The sequence below is a fragment of the Rhinolophus hipposideros genome, assembly GCF_964194185.1.
Source record: "Rhinolophus hipposideros genome assembly, chromosome: 13".
Lineage (NCBI taxonomy): Eukaryota > Metazoa > Chordata > Mammalia > Chiroptera > Rhinolophidae > Rhinolophus > Rhinolophus hipposideros.
Genome location: NC_138059.1, coordinates 6,572,784 through 6,593,350, shown reverse-complemented (window position 1 = coordinate 6,593,350; position 20,567 = coordinate 6,572,784). Strand labels below are relative to the sequence as shown.

Here is a 20,567-nt window from a genome sequence, read left to right as displayed (position 1 = left end):
GCTGAGGACGAGAAACAATGCACTAAAGGAGAAGAAGTCCAAATGGAACAAGACAATCTAAATCCAGCAAGATGACCAGGCAGCCCTCACGGCAGACCCACTTGAAATGAACAACCAGAGACTAAAAGTGAATTTATGAGGGACACATGACAAGTATATCTGAACAGAAAGTACTGAGAAATAGATGTCCAACTAATAAGAAAGGGAGCCTGAGACTGTGTTTTTTAGAACCAGGGTCTGTAATAATGACCTTCATGGCGACCTTTACCTCCGTGCTCAAGATAGAAGACTCAAGCAAGATGTTCACCAAGTCAAGTTGTAAATATATTTTGTTCTTCAGTTCACATGGCAACTTCCTTAATCTCAGTTAATTATTCTGAAAGAACACCCAAAGGAAATCATGAAGCATATTCCTGGAGTGTTCCTGTAACTTGTCAATTGAGAATCGAGATGGGGGTTTAATTTAATTGCTTGATGCAAGCTTCACAATGAATGCAAAATTTCAGTTAAGTCTTCTTAACTTGGATCGCGATGAGCTCATGTGCTAAAAATTCCCGGGCTGGTGATGATAAGACCGTTTATGTAGATACAACTTCATCTGACAGCACACTTAAGCGAACATGCTGAAGGCCAAGCCTAAACTCTTAGAAAATGCGATGGGGGAATAATCCCCTTGAAATGAGAACTGAAATCATACATGTGGTGCCTGTAAGGAAACTTTAGAAAATATGTGGCACCTGTAGAGAAAAAGTACCCTCTCCTCCCCCCCCAAAAAAAACGTCCGAGGGACATAAGATACGTGTAATAAATGGAAAAACATACATTATTAGATATACAATGTTTACACTTTTCATGTGTATTTCACATGAAAAATTTAGACAGATAGAAAAACAAAAAAGATAATGGAAAAAGAATGTTGTGTTTATTTAAAAGATTCTTAAGCAGTGATAGTAAAGGCTTTCTGATCAATTCACCAGGCACCCAGCAAAGGGTATACAAATCATGTCTTGATTTCCTTGTAGGAAATACCAGCTACCATTTACGCTTTGGCTTTTCCTTTAGAATGGGAGTTTCTAAAAACAAACAGACAAACAAACAAACAAAAACACCTGCCGATCACAGTGTCTGTCATACACACTCTCCATCAAAGCACTAAGGTAATTAAGTTATCTCTTAGATTTCCCTATAGGCTATTCTAATTAGCATGGAAGCATTTCCTCAATTTGTTGTAGTCACGAAGGACGACCGCCAGTATCTTACAGTTGTGTTTGTTATTTCTTTTTTGCTTGACGACAAATCTTATTTGTTGTTTTACTGCCTCCGAATAAAAATACATAATTGATTACCCATAATCAATCTGTTGCACAACTGGCTCTGGGAAAATGAAGGATTATTAAATTATTATAGAAATCTTACTGGTTCATCAAGTTTATACTCTGTGGCAGACACGCCTGCCCCCATTCTCCTTTTCTTCCTCACAGGAAGAACCCCATTTTGACCGGCTTATCTCGTCTTCCCCTTTGAAACCAGAGTGACTTGGGCAAAGGTGGCCACACCTCTAGCTCATGGCATGACATAAAGTAACCAAATACAAAAAAAAAAAAAAAAAACTAAACAAAGTACTACCATCTCTTTGGCCAGAGATTGGGTCGACTGTCTAGGGATACACTAATCAAGACCTGTTGGGCTCTTCAACTAAACTGGCTTAATTAATCCAGGGGAACTTTTATTCCCTGGTGATAGGAGATCTCTCTATGTCTCTTTCTCTGATTCAGATCAAAAGTAATCTATACCCCCAGCCCCCAAAAGATGGACAAAAAAGAGTTTTCCTTAAAATAATATCTTGTCCGTATCATAAAAATACTCTGAGAAATAATGCCAGCAATATGTATCGAGTGCTCACTATGCTATGAATTTTTATGAGTATTATCTCCCTATCTTAGGACACAAAGGCCTAGAAAGGTTCGTAATTTGCCCAAAGTCACAAAACTAGTAAGCTCCATATTTGGAATTCAAACATATGCGTATTCTTAGATACCCAAGGCTGACTACATCTATCTCCTCTCACAGTTATTTGTAAGGAAAGCACCTATCACCGTGTGATAGGTATGTACAAAGGTACATATCTGCTCCACTTGGAAGAACCGTGTGATGTACGAAACCTAACTCCCACCACACTCCAGTCTGCAAAGGTAGGAGAAGGCTGCAGAGACAAGAACCTCTGGTAGGATGTGGCCCCGGCCACATCCTAGTCTCAGCTCTGTTCTCACAGATCTCTGTTCTATTACCTCAACTGGTGTGAGTAGATTTTCTGGCTTTCTCAACCAAAGGAACCATGATCAGTGGTCATAATTAGCCCTGTCAGGTCAAGTACCTTCAGGAACCAACATGTCCAGACTTGAAATTGATTCAAATGACATTACCTACCTTGGGCATGCAAATTAGCAAATGCCCAGTTGTCTGAGATCTTTTCACAGAGCTGCTGTCAGGTTTCACTTCTGCGGGAAGGACAAGCTGAAATGGCTGGAAATGAACAGCAAGTGTCATGGAGAGTGAGTGCATGTTTCACAAGAGAGTAGTTACTTCAAGAAGTATCTTCGTTATAAATTCAAGATTCACCATTCAATTAAAAAACATGCTTGGACTTAGAAAAAAAACAATATATGGGCTATGCTTGATATGCACAAACTAGTTTACATATTTTAATGAATAGTCTAAAAAAACTGTTATCCATCACAAACAATGAAACACTCATTGGTCCATTTATGTTAACGTGGCTGATAAAGAATTGGGAGATAAAAATTCTTGCCATAAAACATCAACCTATCTCCATTTTAAAGTCGTCAAGCTACCTCATATGCTCAGAATTAGAAAAAACGATTTCAAAAATGATCAAATTACAGTTGCTATGAATAAAATCACTGACAATTTTCATTGGGAGTAGTATTTAAATATAATTTCAAGCATTGGCTACCACATATATAGTCATCATCTTCGGGAAAAGTACCAGTGCAATAGACACACATTAAAAAAATACTAGTTTTATCAAACTACGCAACGGTCAGCAACCATTACTGCTGAATATTACTCCCATGGTATAAAATCATGTGCCTAAAAAATAGTTCTCTGCTTGGGTTTCTCTTTTTCTATTTTAATATTGCTTAAATTTTTTTTCAGGCAACCCACCTTACTTAGTCCATGGCTTGGCTTTTGAAATTGCGACAGTCTAACGCGTTATGCTCACCTTTCCTTTGACCATCACTCGCACATAAGCTGGCTGTACATCCACATCAATTAAAGAAGTATCCATATACCTTGCAAATGAAACATAATATACTTACTAAATCTTGTGATTTTCAAAAACATGAAGTTTGCAAATGAATTTCCAAGTACAAATTCCCACTTCTGGGACCGTTGTCAATGAAGAGAGTTCCAAATTCCCATGCTTACCCAGGTCTTTAAAAATTAGCCTTGAAATAATCCCCAGCCAAAGGAAACGCAATATATCAGCAATTTCATTTTTAGACCCACAAATACACTTGGCATTGATTGCCCCTCACCCAAAAATATCTGAGGCCTGAAACATCAGAGGTGTCCCCCCCCAAAAAAAAACAACAAAAAAACAGCGTGGCATGTTTTTTCGTGAATATTTTATTTGAAGCCCCGAAAACTGACTTGAATAGCCAGGAATGCTGAATCTACTCTGCTTGGGGCCTGCTACCGCCAGCTTCTGCTTTGTTAGCTGCTCTCCATCCCCTGCAGCAGCTGCCCTGATACCATCTCCCCTGGACCGGCTTTGCTTCTCTGTGAAGGCACAACCCGCTGAGTAAGCAAAGCCTTCAGTCTTGGGCAGTGACCCCAGGATCAGGTGGCAATTGTTCTCCTTGACTCTCTGAACAAATGAAAGATGTACATTTCACCTTGCTCGGTTAGCCAAATAATTATTTTTATATGTTTTAAGATATTGATTGTGAACATTAGAATAACGCAGTGATGATTCAAAAATCACAGATACCTCCTGGGTAATTCCAGGATAATAATCCCTTTCACTTCACTGGGTTATAAGAAATTCAATAAAATAGAATATATAAAACAGCCCTTAAAAAGAGAAAGGCCTTTATTATAATCCATGCATGTAAATGTTTCATGATTCCCATCATTAGTATTCATTCATTCATTCTTTCATTCATTCATTCATTCATTCATTCCTATACTTATTAAGCACCTATTAGGTGCCAGGCACTGTTTTAGGTGCTGGAGATATAAGGAGGAAGGAACAAATAAATAAAACAAAGTTCCTGCCATGACCACAAATTTTTAAAAATACAAGTTAATTTATAGTTTGTCAGGTAGAAACAAAGGGAGAGGTAGAAAGAAGTGCTGGGAGAGGAGTTGGTGTTGTTTGTCAACCAACCAAGTTTCCTTTCAAAGTGTTTCACAACTCTAGAGATTGCAGAACGAAAACAGAGAGAAATGCCATTAATTAAATGCATAATAAAGTGTCTTTACCTATACACAGCAAGGTCCAGGATGATCTGGTTACGTTTTTCATCATCTTTCAAAGAGAAGTCAAGTCTAAGGAATAATCCATTTTGGGGGGGAAAAAACAAGGTCGTTAGCAATACTTTACAGACAGCCTCATCCCTTTATCAAAAGTTTCATAATAATTATCTAATGATTTCCAATGACAAACTTATTTTGGCAATTGGACAATAAAATGCCTATGTTAATTCAAAATTTTCAACAGAAAACAACAATATGTTCATAAATTATTTCTGTTTACGTTGTTTAAATGTGGCAGTTTTAAGGTAAATTGCATACAAAAAAAATTATCATTGGTGCGGAGCTAGAGACATCTGGTGGTTAAAGTTTTCCTTTCCATTTCTTTCGAGTTTGCTAGAAGCAAACTAAAACAGTGGAATCATGTATGGAGAACTAAATGCTGTCCCTGTCTCTCTTTATCCAACATCTTATTCCTTAAGTTTTAAACAGTCTTGTTTCCTTTTTCCTTGCCATCTTTTTCTCTTCTCCTTTCATTGTTGGCCTTTCCATTGCCTTCATAAATGCTGACACACTGCCCATTATATCATCTCTATTTTATAGATGAAGAAACAGAGGCCCAGAGAGGTGGTCGTAGCTGGGAAAGAAGCCATATGAGCCTGGAGAGGCAGGATTTCAAAGCTCTAAGTCTTTTAACTATACCTGGAGGCTGAGTCTTACGTATAACTTCCATAATCAACATACTGTTTGTTCAGCATTAATCATTTCTATTTTGAACAGTTCATTTATATTATTCTATAAAACACATAACCCAACAATATTAAAGAATATTAGCTAAATTGTTTGGACAAATATAAAATTAGCCATTGATCTGGCTTTCAGCTGTAGCATGTCCAGCTGTGAGGGGCTTCAGTTGCTTAAATGACCCACGCATTCTTTATCTCATCTCAGGAGCTTTTTCATATACTGTCCCCTCTGCCTTGATGGCTACTCCTCAATTTTCCAGCCAGTCAACTTAAACTGTTCCTTCATACATTGCTTGAAAGGTAATTTCAGAGAGGTTTTCTGTGGTGGAGATTGTTGTCATTCCCCACTATTTGCTCCCCCTTTTTCTGTAGTAACAGGACCCCTGATTTTAACTAGGAACAGGGCTCTGCAGAACAAAGACTGTATTTTCTAGCCTCCCTTGCAGCTAGATGAGGTCATATGATTTAGTTCTGCGGAGGCAAGTGTTTTATGGCACCTTCCAGGAATTTTCCTAAGAGAGGGAGTGTGTGCCAGTCCCTCCTGTCCTTCTTTATTCCGCAGAGTAGAAGAGATTACAGGAGACGAAGAGATGAACCACAGAGACTAGTTAACAAGCTATTGCAATTGTCCAGGTTTTGTTGACAAAGCATAAGCTCCAGAGAGCACAGGATGGGGGGTCAGGCAGGTGGAAGAGAATGAGTTAGATTAGATGGTGTACAGAGCCATATGGGAATAGGATTCTGGATGACGACAGATGACCCAGGAAGGTAAGGAAGGGTGACCACAGCGTGACAGAGGGAGATGGTGGTAGGGGTGGTGATGGGAAATCAGTTCTTCACAGAATCCCCCTAAACAGAATTAGTCTTAGAGGCGGGCAAAGTGGTTAGTGTGATGAGAGGAGTGGGGCACAGAGAACGCTGGGGGGTCTCCCCTAAGCTCTGTTGTAGGCTAAAGAAAGAGATGTTTTCCCACTATGTTTTTAATATCCAAGAAGGACTGCCCCTTCTTTACCTGTCATATTCACTGCGGTATCCCCAGTACCCAGCATCGTGTGTTATGCTGCATTCATGCTTGCTGGATAAAGAAGGTATGTGTGTGTATGAAGTGGTGGGAAGGGTGAGATTGTAAACTTGATCCCAGAAATAACTAGAATTGGGTTACCATGAACAAGTCAGACACACCAGCTACTAGCTACACGACTTTGGGCTCAGGTTCTGGACCTATGAAAAAGGAATACTGCCTATCACACAAGATTGCCATGCAGATGAAATGAAGCATGCGTGGCTATGATTCAAGATGGTACCTTTATCACAGTAATGGCATAGCAAACAAAAGGATGAAAATAAATAGATTTTGAAGTAATGAAAGGAAGCAAGTAAGATTTAGACCATACGCTTTTTGGTCTGTATTTTGGCTACAAAAGGTCTTTTTAGGCTGCTTTCTAGTTTTAAATTTTAAGACAGCCAGCTAGAGTACAGCAGATATTATTATACTTGAGGATTTCCAGCTTGAATATTTTTCCTCTCATTAACTTCATGGAGGTATTTATATCAATTTCCTTCCTTAGCTCTCGAAGGCTTTGTAGATGTGTTCCAGGGTCTGAAGTAGATGGATAGAAGAAGTAGCAGTATTCTCGGCCAGCTTGTTCATGGCAGAGTTTTAAAAATTCATAAACACAACAATAATACACTGGCAATTTCCAGGCATAAAATTGTAGATGGTCCAAAGTTTCAGGGGATATAAAAATAACTGAGATTTCCATATGTCAAGATCATTTTCTGGATGCCAAGAAAGTGAAATATAACATTATGCACTTGAAAACATAATTTGCTTTCAAATATGCACAAATGTCATTCTTATTAGAGTCATCGAGCTTGTTAAGAGCGGTCAGATATACTCTCTGCAGAGCAAACCTGTAATTGTAACAATCAACACCACACATTTTGCTTCCAAGTCTCCACGTGGCCTCACGTACTTGGGCTCATTTACGTTCAGAGCTTTCCCATCTTCAGTGATCAGGGTCCTGGGCAGTTTCACTTTCTTCTTTTCCCCCCTTAAGATAGGGGGTGGATGAGAACAAGGGGCAGCAGGAAGAGGGGAAAAATAAACAAAGAGAAGAGGAAAGTAATTAATATTTCTGAGAAACAGTTTAAGAAAAATTAATCAGATATTTGTGAGTGTCTGTTCACTGTTATGAAGTCCATTCCATTGCTGGGAACTGACAATCAAGCCAGACTTTTGCCGGGTTGTATCGATGTCTGTAAAGCAAAAATGTGACCAAGACAATTTGCCAGATAATTCGAATGGGGGAAAAAGACTCCTTTTCATGAAATAGCCATTAATATTTAAATAAGTCTATTTTATGCATGATTTAGCCAGAGCATTGTCAATTCTCCATTTGTGTATACAGCTTCTGCTCTAGTTACAATTACAGTTTTTTAAAATGCCAAGTAGAATGTATTTTGCAGAAATAAAAATACCAGTATAGAAGGCCGTACATAAAAGGATGGCTATCACAGCATTATCTGTAATGGCAAAACCCTGGAACTGTCACGTATGCCCACCAATGGAGGAATGATTGGATTAATTGCGGTATGTTCATGCTATGAAATATTCTACAGCTCTTAAAAAAATGCGTTCACTCTTTACTTACTGATCGAAAAAGTGACAGAAAAGTGCTGATGATGTATTTAGTGAGAACAAGTATATAAAATATAAGTCTTTTTTTTTTTTTTTAAAGAACCCATATCCTACACTTGCAGAAATGAGATCCAATTGTAGAGGGTAGAGGGAGTTCTGGTGAGATCAACTCAAGCCTTTTAACACTCATTACGTTGAAGGGGTAGGAATAGGAGGAAAAGAGATGGACAAAAAGGGAAAGATTCATGGAATTACATGAAGGAAAAATGTAGAATGTAAGTTCTATTTATTTAAAACATGACTGAGAATACATAAAAACTTAAATAGGCATATATATGGATAAGCTCTAGAAGATTAGATGGATAAATTTGTTTAGATGGTGGAATTGAGCGCAAGGCTTTGAATGCTTTGCCTTGGATTTCTATTGTTCTTTTCATATATATTTTATGTCAGTTAACTTTATTTTCAAAGAGATAAATTTATTCATGCTTTTCTGTAGCTTTAACTGCACCCCCAACTCCAATAAGTTAATGTTTCTGTAGACTACATTATTTTCCATGAGCCAGGACAACAAAGGGGTACCAGGAGAGGGAAACAGCTCGGGTTTGGGCAAATTCCAGCACACTGAACAGAATGGGGAGACTTCCATCCAAGTCAGCAGTACTTTAGTAGGCTGTCAGGGAAAGAAAAAGTTAGCCTGATTTCCGGCTCAATATAATGTAATTTACATATACTATAAATATGTATTATATATGAGTATACGTTTACCTAGATAAATGTAATACGTGTGTATGTATATGTGTGTGTGCATATGTGTCAGATATAGAGCACATATGGTACAAACATGTAGAATTTCCATTTCAAAGGGTTCTTGAGCCTGCAAAGCCCTGTTACATTTCTGGCCCATCTGATTCTCTTAACAATACCGTGGGGAGGGGAGGCAGGTACACTAGTCCCTGTTTAACAGATGAGGAAACAGGCGAGAAGAAGTTAGGTACTTGCCCATATTACACAGAGTAAAATCAGAGTCACCACATGAATCCCATTTTCCAATGTTAGTCCAGTGCTCTTCCCAAACTGGCCTCACAGTGTACAAATCACCGAATTTTGTAAACAAGCATTTTAGAAAAAATTCCATTTTCATTTTTGTACCTTCCTGTCTAGCTAATTAATAAAGAAAAGTTTATGAAAGCAGCAGAGATTGCTGCTTGTTTTTCTCCTCGTAGGGAGAGATACTGGTTTCCTCTTATGTCACTGCCACGCAGTTAACCGTATTTCAGAGCTAACTGGTCACATGCCAAGCTCATGAATTCTAAGTATTCCCATCAGTGAAACACTTTACATACTACACCGAAGCAAAGACATGAAATGGAATGACACGGAGCCTGTCTTTAAGAAAGCTACTCGGAAAACAGTAGCTTAAGCATTGTAGCTTCCAACAAATCATCAAATTATACCTAAATAAATCAAAAGTGAAAAGCATACTGTTCAATGTCCAAGAGAGTTGTATTAGGAAAATATAGTGCCTAATAAAACCGATTTCTAATTATTAATTTTGCAAATTAAAAGACACAGAGTGGCCATTCACCCCACAAAGTGGACTTCTTTTTGGTACCGTGACAACTAGGATCTCTAAGCCAGGACACTATTACCCGACATGTTTAAAGTGATTACGAAACTACCGTGTTTCCCTGAAAATAGGACCTAACCGGAAAATAAGCCGTAGTGTGATTTTTCAGGGTGCTCATGATATAAAATAAGCCGTAATGTGTCTTTTGGAGCAAAAATTAATATAAGACCCGGTCTTATTTTCGAGGAAATACTGTAGGGCTTATTTTATATTACGAGCATCCTGAAAAGTCATGCTAGGGCTTGTCTTCTGGTTAGGTCTTATTTTTAGGGGAAACATGGTAAAGATATACAAACAAAACCCTACCTAAAGTGCCATAACTTACGGTATTTCAAAGAAAGTAGTTTGATGTTAATAAATGTTAGCAGATACAACCAACAAAAGGCTGAGCTTCAACAAGAGCAGAGTTTATGTGTGATGGCTAGCAAAGGTTGAACACAGATAATGAGTAAAATAATGTGCAACCACGGACACGGACTCCATAAGAGAGTGTTACTGCACTCTCAATGATAGGAAAAAACTGGAATACCTTAATTTTTCTTGATCTTTCCGTTGTTTTTCAATATGTCTAAGCGTTTCCAATCTAGATTCAGGAGTAAACAAACAGGGTTTGTTCCAGAATTCCAGGTCATCTTCGCAGTCGTCTAATTTCTTTTTGGTATATTCCCCTTCTTGTATTTCTGGTGCCTGGAGGTGGTCTTTGCTTTCTACAGAAGATGGGCTAGGTAAAAACAAAAGGACGTCTGAGTTTCATCTTTAAACTGCTGCTCCTTAAATATCTTCTACATTTTTCTTATGTTATCCTCTTACCTTGACAAAATGTGTCTGAAACAGAGCTCATCTGAGCCAAGCTGGAGGAAAGTAGAGCTATAGCCTCAGGACAGGCCCTCATCATATAGTATCACCAAGACTACTGCAGATTCCAGGGATCACATACCTGGCTGACCTGAGTCACCTGGGAGCTTTATAACAAGGACAGACTACTGGACTCCCACCAGAGTCTATTCAGCAGATTTGGGGTGAAGTCCCGGAATCTGTATTTTACAATATTTTGCAGGGGGTTCTGATGATCAGACAAACTCAGGGACCACTGACACTTAACAATCATCCCATCTCCTCAAGCCCACACTCCACACTGCTCCCAGAGATCTAACAGGAAAATTAGATCATATTATTTCCAGGCTCTCTAGCTCCAAAATTCTCCAGTGGGACATATGAGAATTTCCACAGTTATGGCTTCTGCCTACTCTATGTTTCATGGATAACTTCTGATTTGGTAGCTTTATTTGGTAACAGTGCTGTGTTCTCCTTTTTATTCACGTTCTGTGGACCGTCAGCAAACTAAATGTCTCTATACGGCATTGAATCGGTACTTTACGAGATATTCAACATTCGTTCAATGTGGATTCAAGAAATATTTATTGAGCATCTTCTGTGTGCCAGACACCAGACACGGCCCTGGTCAAGGCAGACCATGACACCACCCGTAGGAGATTCTATCCGAGCAGAGAGAAAATGACATCCTGCAAACAGTAACATAGAGAATAGCCTCTCTGCTCTCACCACGCCCTACAATATACACTGTGCAGCAAAATGATATTAAATGAAAAACTCCACATGAAGCCCTTCAGTACCAAGTATCGCAAATAGTAAGTACTCATTAAATGTTAGGTTTTGTTGTTATTGTCACTGAAATGAGATGATACACAAGTCCCATTTAGTTGATCTTCAAATTAGGTGCTTTTTGAAGGGATGGAGCAAAGATACTAGAACATGAAATTGAAACAGTATTTCAATAGTAAACAGGACACAGAGTAAAATTCTGCTTAGAGTCTTTATTATAAAATGCAACTAAATAGTTTAATAAACTAAGTAATGCAAATTACTGAAAATGCTTTGCCATATAGCTATAGTTCTTTATGATATTAAGAAACAATCTATTAAGGGAATCTGTAATATTCTATAACATTCTAGCTAATTGTCACTGAAATAATTAGTTCCATTCTCACGTAAAAGAATTTGGTTTTTTGCTGGAAATTGACTAATTGGTACACTTTTACCTTTTGCAATATAAAAATACAATAAAAAACAAAAATTGTACTTAAGAAAAACTATAGAAATATCAGTTAAACAACGTAAGTGTCCAAAGGTAAAATGTGTATAGCTGGTTGATGAAATAGACTGAGCTTAAAGCTATGAATAAACAAACAAAAAAATTGCTCTTCAACCACTTCCTTCAAATCTGCTCCCTCGGAAGAAACTCTTTTCCCATGTGTGAGCAGATGTTAAAGAACAGTCTCATCTCAGCTAACACTCACTTTCAGGGATTAAAAGGCCTACAGTTTAAATAAAACTTGGCATCCAAATTGAAGCCCTTCCCCTCCCTCTCCAAACCCTCCTCCCCTCTCCCTGTTCCAGAAGGGGCATGGGGAGAGGGATTCCTTCCTGCTGTACCCCATCCCACTAGGCAGCTACAGGTGCCTGCCGACTTCAGAAATGCGGGCCCAGGAGGATGGATGGATGGGGGGCAGTAAGCAAACATCTCTTGTGAGAATCAGGCTCTTCTACCTTGGTTGTTGGTACCCTCTCTGGGGCTGATGCCCAGTTACTGGTTTTCTCCTGTGAGCACAATTGTTGGTTCTTGGAGATACAACAAGAGCCTTCCAAGTATACTGTTCCCTACCAGAGGGATCAACATACTACCTGGCTTGTCATTTATGATAACTCCTTAGCTTCTGCCATTGATGATTCACCCCACAGTCTCTTATGGCTGCCACTCTCTTAGGCATCATCCATTCAAGACAGCTCAAGTGCGGCTCCTTCTACCACATGTACTTGGCCTATGGGATATTCACAAGTCCTTCCAATGCCAAATGCTTGAAGTGTAAGCTGTGTCCATTAATGCCCTCTTCCGTGACCCTTCTGTTCCAGGCTATTCTAGACCACAGTTCTCCGGGCTGGAAGCAGGCTCTGTCTAGTCAAGAGATGAAATGCTCATCTCCCCTTCTTGCAACCCGTGACTCTCTATGGTGTTTCTTCTTGCAGCCTTGAAAGGAAAGTAGCCACCGACTCCTCCCCAACTATGTCTGTGAGTCTCCTCCAGAACACCTAGGTTTCTGTTCCTATAGGCTAAATGGAGTGATGGGGTGGTAGCTGAGGGACAGCCAGTCCTGTGGGAGAAGCAAGGAAGCACCTGCAAGAAACTCAACTGTGTGGCTCTGCTAAAATGCAAGGGGATGGGTTGTTTGAAACGTTTGTCAGCTCTCAGAAACCAAGACTAGGACGTGATCCTCGACACATTTTATGGGCCTATTATAACTTTGATGCAAAACGCCAGGAAAAAACACAATGGAACAAGGATATTACAGCATAAAGTCATTTACGAACGCCAGTTAATATTATTCAAAAGTAGTAGCAAAATGAATGGAGCGGTGCATTAAAATACATCATATGGACAATGTGAGTTCATTCTAGAAATTTGAGGATGGTTTAATATTGGAAAGCCTATTAATGGGACTCAGCACATTAACAGAAAAACGTGATTATCTCAGTAGATGCAGAAAAAGCATTTAATAAAAATCCAGGATGTGTGATGATAAAAGCTCTTCATCAACTTGGAGTAAAAGGAAATTTGCTTACCTGTACTGAAACTTCACAGCAAATATTATAGTAATGATGCAAAATTAGAAACATTCTTCTTAAAGTCAGGAACCAGATACATAAACCCCCTCTTACTGCTGCTGTTCCACCCCACATTGAAGGTCTTAGCAAGCACCGTCAAGAAAATAGAAGGCAGAGGCAGGAGGATTGGGGAAAAAAAAAAAATTAGGTTGCTGTTTATAAAAATTGTTTTTCTACCTACCTAGAAAAGACTGGATAATCTACAGACTAACTATTGCATCTTTTAAAAAATTTCAGCAAGATTAATATAGTATCAGTACACAGAAATCATTTGTCTCCTTATACATCAGCAAGAATAAATTGCAAATCTATTTTTTAAATCCCATTCTACAAGATACTTGGAAATAAATCTAATAAAAGATGATGGGAGATCTTTATAGAGAGAGGATTACAAAAAACTTGTTGAAGGACTCAGAAGGTCTAAATAGAAAGAGCTATTCTAAAGTTCAGCAAGGAAAAGAATCAATGTCATGAAGATGTCAACTTCCCAATTAACATATAAATTAAATGCAATTTCAATCAAAATGACACTGGGGATTTGGGGGGAATTTGAATAGCGGATTCTAAAATCCTTACAGAAGAGTAAAAAACTAAGAAGAGCCAAGGTAATTTTGGAAAAATGAGAATACCTCCTACTAAATATCAAGATTGAGCATAGACCTGCAGGAATTAAAGCCATGGAGCAGTCTAATGAACCCCCGAAACGGACCCATAAAAGCAAGAGAAGAGGGTACACGGTACGGGTGGTGTTACAGGCCAGTGGGAGAAGGACAGACAACACCTTAATCAATGGTGCAGAGGCAATCAGCTACCGTGGGAAATAATTAGAACCCCACCCTGCACTGCAGTCAAAAGTTAGTTCCAGATAATTGTGACACTGGGGTAATGCAACTTTTCACAAACAAGCTCAGAGAGAACAAAAATAAGTATAACTACATGAATATCTCTGAATTCTATAAAACAGAAGCATATATTAAAATTAAAGACAAGTCACAGACTGGAAGTAGATATGTGCAAAGCACATAACTACAAAAGAATTTTCTTCCAGAATGTAAAAGAACTATAAGTCAATAAAGAAAAATTCATAAGGGGGTTGGGGGGAGGGAGATGAGGGTATGGGGAATCAAATATATGGTGATGGAAGGAGAACAGACTCTGGGTGGTGAGCACACAATGGGATTTATAGATGATGTATTACAGAATTGTACACCTGAAATCTATGTAATTTCACTAACAATTGCCACCCCAATAAATTTTTAAAAATTCATAACTTATTTAAAATAGGCAGAGGATCTGAAGAGAACCAAGATGGAAGAAATCTGAATAGCCAATAAACAGATGAGAAGATATTCAAACTCACTGGTAATTCTAGAAGTGCAAATTAAATATTAGGTGCTATTCAACAACCAACTTGATTGGCCGATGTTTGAAAATATATTCTCCAGGACCACCGTGTTTCCCCGAAAATAAGAGCTAACCAGAAAATAAGCCCTAGCATGATTTTTCAGGATGACATCCCCTGAACATAAGCCCTAATGCATCTTTTGGAGCAAAACTTAATATAAGACCCGGTCTTATTTTCAGGGAAACATGTAGCAATGATTAGGAACTCTCCTATATTGTTGATACATGAAACAATTGGGTAATTAAAGCATACACAGTTGAAAAGTGTTCATTAATTGATGATGTGGCAATGTCACTGCTGAATACCCTAGAGAAATTTCATACCTGCACAAGAAGACATGTGCAGACATCTCTGAAAAAAAAAAAAGAAGGAAAAGGAAAACAACCTAAATGGCCACCCAAGGAGAATGGCCGCCCCGGGGCTGATATGCAGCTGGAAGCCACTAGGAGAGCCCTGCAGGTTGTTAGAGCCGGGGCACACCTGACTGATCAGGTGAGTCGCTACTGTTAGACATTTTGAACATCACCTCTAGGACACATTGTGATTTATTCATCCAATAGATTTCCACAGCTAGAATGAATGAATGAACTAGTTCTACCTTTTTCATATGCATGAATCTCAAAAACATAATGAATGAATGGAAAGCAAAGCCGGTAGAGAGATAATCATTCATGCTAAAAAATTACACCTAAGTACTCTTGTTTAGGAGGCATAATTACCTAGTGAATATATTAACAACGTGGATGGGATGAACAGATAGGAAAGGCATACTGACTGTAGGATGGTAGGATGAAAGGAGGAAAGGGATGGGGGGAGGACACTTAGGGAACTTCTGCTCTACCGGTGATATTTTATTTCTTGGTTTAAAAGTGACCCAAAGCCAACGAGCAAATGATTGATATTTACCAAGTGCGGATGGTGGAACTATAACTGCTGATTTATTTTTTTAACATGTATGTTTGTCTGAAAATTGTATAATTATGATTTTCGCAAGTTTAAGAGATTCTGTTATCAAAATATTTACAGCTTTTACCGCATGGAATCAAGCCAACTGACTATAGATGCAAGCATAAAAAATTCATGTTTGTAAAAAAAAAAGACCAATTAGAGGCTTAGTAATCACATTAAACAATGTATTCATTATATAATTGAACATTATATGATACGACAAAAAGTATTCAATTTATAATAATGTGATTTGCATTCAACTTTTCTAAAATATTCCTACTTGACAAAGTATACACCTGTTCATTCATCTTTACCATGCACCTATTAGAGAGATTGCTGTCTGAGAAGTTCAGATGCAAATGAAAGTTACACATTTGGAAAGGCATTTTTTTTCCTAAGGGAAAAAACCCTCACTACTGTCACAGACAATGGGGTGCTCATAGCCTTCCCCCAAAAAAACTCACATAAAAACATATTCTTCAAATTAATCGTCTGGAATATAAGTGGTACTGTAAACGCCTCAGGAGAAGAACACAGTTTGCTGCTTCTAACAAACGTTAACTCAAAAGGAAACTAATAATTTACGTACAGAGTAGCAGCAATGTCGGTGTACCAACGTCCATCAAAGCCTGGGCGACTTTTCTTCTCTTTGTTTTCCTGCTCTTCCTGCAGTTTCCTCCGCGCCTCTTCCTTGTGTTTGGCTCGTCTGAGGCAGTAAGCTTTCTCCTGCTCTCTGATCTGTCGTTCAATGACTGGAAAGTTCTGTAACGCCTGAATCCTTTCTGAACGTTCTATTTCTTTACCGTCCAACCACTTGAATGAAAAACAACCAATACCGAGTCATTGTTCAAAAGTTGCCATTTGAATCAGCCCCAAGTTGACTTTGATCGGAATGCTTCAAACTTAGAAATGATAACTAATGCACCATGTGACATGGAATTAAAAGCAAAGCACTTAATGGGGAACATCAGAAACTCGGACCTTAGTCCGTATTTATTTCATACAATTAACACAGTTTACAAACTGTCTTTACTGGTAATAATAAGCAGGTCCTCTGCTGAAACCAATTACTAATGACAAGCTCTCAACTATATTAATTTTATAACTACTCACTATATCAAGGATTCCAATGCCCAAGTCAAACCGTAGCTCTAGAGTATAACGATGACCCTTCCCAAATGTCCTCTACAAGAAAGGGCCCTTGTAGACCACACAAAATGGAACCCAATACCTGCGAGCCCATGTTCTACCCGTCGCCATACAGACAAGAAACAGGAAAGCTCCTACTGAGAGCTCCTAACAAATTTGGGACTTTGCCATATATCTGTCAGTACCTGCTCTAGGGGGGGTCTTCTTACTGGATCTAATTTATTTGATGACTTCTGTTTGGTAGTCTCTGAAATTGGCCCGACTTTCCTTCGCGCCAAAAGCACACCTGAGTGTAGAAGGTCTAATGAACTGAGAGGTGAAGTTTTCAGCTGTGCGATACATAGTATTCCTCGGTCTTTACTTAGGATTCTTGCATCACAGAGGTAGGGTGTCCGCGCTTAGTGATAATCACTGCGCAAGTGGTGGAACAAAGAGAAAGAGAAACTAAAATTCATCAACGGCCTCATAGAACTCCTTTAAAGTAGAAACGATCATCCCATTACAGATTAGAAAAATGAAGCATGCAACTCATCGGCAGTGGAGACATGAGTCCAACCTGGTATGCCTGCGACCAAACTTTTCCCACTGCACTACCGTGTCTTCTTACTGCCCGGACTGGCTCAGACACCGGGGAGAGGCTACTTGGAAAGGGCTGACTCTCCTCACACCTCTTCTATGTGTCTGTCTGAATAACTACCCTGTTGTTGTGAGGTCAATTGTTAACTCCTTCCAAAAGAAGTTACGTTGAAGCTCTAATCCCAGAGCTTCAGAACGGGACCTTCTGAGTCCTTCTGGGGACCTTCTGACCCTGTTATTTGGAAACAGGGTCATTGCAGATGTCTTGAGTTAAGATGAGGTCATCCTGGAGCAGGCGAGGCCCCTAATCCAATATGGCTGGTGTTCTTATCAAAAGAATGCCATGGGAAGGCACAGAGACACAGGAGAAGGCCATGTGAAGAGAAAGGCGGGGATGGGAGTGGTGCACCCACAAGCCAGGGAATATGAAAGATGGCCAGCGACCACCAGAAGCTGGGAGAGGCACCGGACAGAGTCTCCTCACAATCCTCAGGAGGATTCCAGCCCTGCTGACACCTTGATCTTGAACTTCCAGCCTCCAGAACTGTGAGATAATAAATTTCCGGGGGTTAAGCCTCCCAGTTGGTGGGACTTTGTTACGGCAGCCCTAGGAAAATAATACATCTGTTGGCACAATTCCTTTCAAGTAGATCCCTATGTCTCAGTGGAATGGTGATTAAGATTCTAAAGCTGATCGACCTGTTTTTAAACACTAGTAAACACATTTATGAATGCCGTTTTTCATAGAGGGGCTGTGGCCCAGTGTAACAGCTGAGTCAGGTCAGTCTTTCAGAAAGGAAAGACTTGCTCTGAAGCCTGTACACTGACCTGGAGAGAAGCAGTGAGTGTAGTTCTAGTGTGACTCTCAAGATCGAATCCCACCTCAGCCACTTGCCATGTGTGTCAGCTTTAACAGGGAGCCCTGGCTTCCTCATCTCTGAGTGCACTAATCTTCTCCCTGCAAGGGTCCAGGAGGGCCAGAGATGTACCCAAAGCACCTGGAACCACCTTGGCCCAGCTTGTAGGCACCTGTCTGATGGCTGTCACAAACTGTCAGCCCAAACACGGCAGCACTGACACGGGCTCAGCTGTGACGGCCCCTGCACCTTTTCAGGCAAATGGCTCACAGCGGTACATTACAGGGCCCATTTCTATTTTATTCTGGTTCTCATCAGTTCATTGATGATCAAGCTAGATCATGTTTGAGCCAATTTATCATTGATTCTAAATATACATTGTAGATTCAATTACCTGAGTCACTCATTGTCTTAAAGAAACTTGACGTGACCAGAAATGTGTTCCATTACCTCAAAATCTCAACTACACAGCACTCAGCAGTCTAAAAACAAATGTCATCTGAGAAGTGAAGAAAACACCAATGTATCTGTGCATTCCCTTTGCAGAAGCATGGGCCACATGCAGGTCAAGAACGCTTGGAATTACATGAAAATTAACATTACTACTTTAGTATGTTCAGGTGCACGATTTCTCTAGAAACCATATGCTTTTTCCTAGTTCCCAAAATCTCAGATCAGGGGACAGCTCATATAAGAGTTTAACACAGAAGGTAGTGGTTCTGAAATGAGCTGCCTGGACCAGCAGCGTGGGCGTCACCTAAGAGCCTGTTAGAAATGCAATGTCTTGGGTGTCATTATCAGACCCACTGAATTAGAAACTCTGGGACTAGAACACAGAAAACGCCATCCAAGTATTCCAATACATACCAAAGTCTGAGAACCGCTAACACAGAGAACAAGTTAATAGAAAACAATGACATAATAATAATTACAAAAGCACAGTAGTTTACGACTATGGAATACAAAGTCATTTATAACTGTTAACTACTTCAAAATGACTAAGCTTTTGCATTGCTGTTAGTAATGATGAATGCTCTTCGTAACAATGATTTGAACGCTTCAAGAAATCGTTCAATTAAGCTTTATGTATTCCAAGTGAGAAAGGAGAAAAGTACGCAATTTATTTTTCAGGGATTTATTAAAGCACTTAAAACAATTTTAAAGGCTCAGTAAGTCAAAAAATTGGTTTTGATTTTCTGGACTATTTCATTCTCTGAAACAACTCATGTCCCTGACAGTGCTGTGAATAACTCAGGACTTACTGCAGTTGCTTGTTTTTATTTTTTCTGAGATTTCTGCATCCTTGAAATAAGCATACCTTTAATTGTTGAAGAGTGGCCACCACAAACGGCCGGTAGCCCTCAAAGTCCGCACATGGGTTTCCCATGAGAAACATCTCCTTCAGGTGGATATTGTGCTGAAGGGTTTTAATGCTGCTCAGCTCACCAATGAAATTTACGGTCAAGTCAAGTTTTGTCAGCCCTTCGCATCCTGTCGAGAGAAGTGAAAAGAAAACAAAGCAAAAACAAACAAACAAAAATATCACACTGGTAACAAAATGTGTGCAATAAACAGCACGTCATAGAAGCGACGGTTGCCATATATGAAGTCTGCTGATGGATTGCATTGCTAATTCGGTCACCTCCTTGCTGTGTGACCTTGGAAAAGTTACAAGCCTCAGCCTTCTCGTCTGTAGAATTTTCACAGTATTGGTACCCAGCTCAGGGGCTGTGAAGACAATAAGAGGATTCCTGGAAAACTCTTAGCACACTGCCTCCCACCTAGACAGCTTACGTAAATATCAGCCAGGATTAGAAGTAGCCCAGTGAGCACTCTTGTGACTATCACGTGGCTTCTGGGACAATGTGCCCTGTGCTGTCACATGAGCAGAGAGTTTGCAGTGTCTTAAGGAAGAGGTGACCTGGTTTACACAGCAGCCTCCGTGGGCTAGGTTCAAGTTGAGGCTCTCTCCCTGTGATTGGCTCACGCTTGTTGGATTGACACGGCCGATTTTGCAACCTTCAGTATCTCGAGAGTCATGTCCAGCTGACAACCCAGCTCTATCTTGTTCTGTACTCATTTCTTCAAACTTCTGCAACATTCTACCCTTCCCATGTGCTTCCTGACTGTACACTGCTTTTCTGTTGTTTTGTGGCTATATGTGAGTTGGGGTGAACTTTAGTTCCTGATGTCTCATGGTAACCTCACCAAAATGGACTTGATTCAGATTAATGCATAGCTCTGTAGCCATGCCACCTTTGGCAAAGCTTTTCTCATTGCTGAACCAATTTCACTAAACACAGTGCCCTCTCCCCCTTACCCAGTCTTGATTCTAGCACCTGACTTCACCTTGTCCAGAATTCCACGTTTTCCTCCTATCTAGTCACATCCCAAGCCAGTCTCTTCCAAATGGCTGAGTTCTACCTTCGTGCTT

The 20,567-nt window shown here is 39.6% G+C and overlaps 1 protein-coding gene across 3 annotated transcripts in view; it reads right to left on the bottom strand.

Moving 5' to 3' along the window:
- The window catches only part of DNAAF11 (dynein axonemal assembly factor 11), a 55,479-nt gene that overhangs the window by 18,865 nt on the left and 16,047 nt on the right, over positions 1-20,567 (bottom strand). For all 3 annotated transcript variants that reach the window (XM_081070518.1, XM_081070519.1, XM_081070520.1), the window contains 7 exons: positions 19,452-19,624; positions 16,141-16,364; positions 10,047-10,238; positions 7,223-7,300; positions 4,510-4,575; positions 3,245-3,314; positions 2,428-2,523 (listed from right to left, as the gene is read on the bottom strand). In XM_081070518.1, the coding sequence (XP_080926644.1) occupies positions 2,428-2,523; positions 3,245-3,314; positions 4,510-4,575; positions 7,223-7,300; positions 10,047-10,238; positions 16,141-16,364; positions 19,452-19,624 (899 nt within the window). The remainder of the gene's footprint in view (positions 1-2,427; positions 2,524-3,244; positions 3,315-4,509; positions 4,576-7,222; positions 7,301-10,046; positions 10,239-16,140; positions 16,365-19,451; positions 19,625-20,567) is intronic.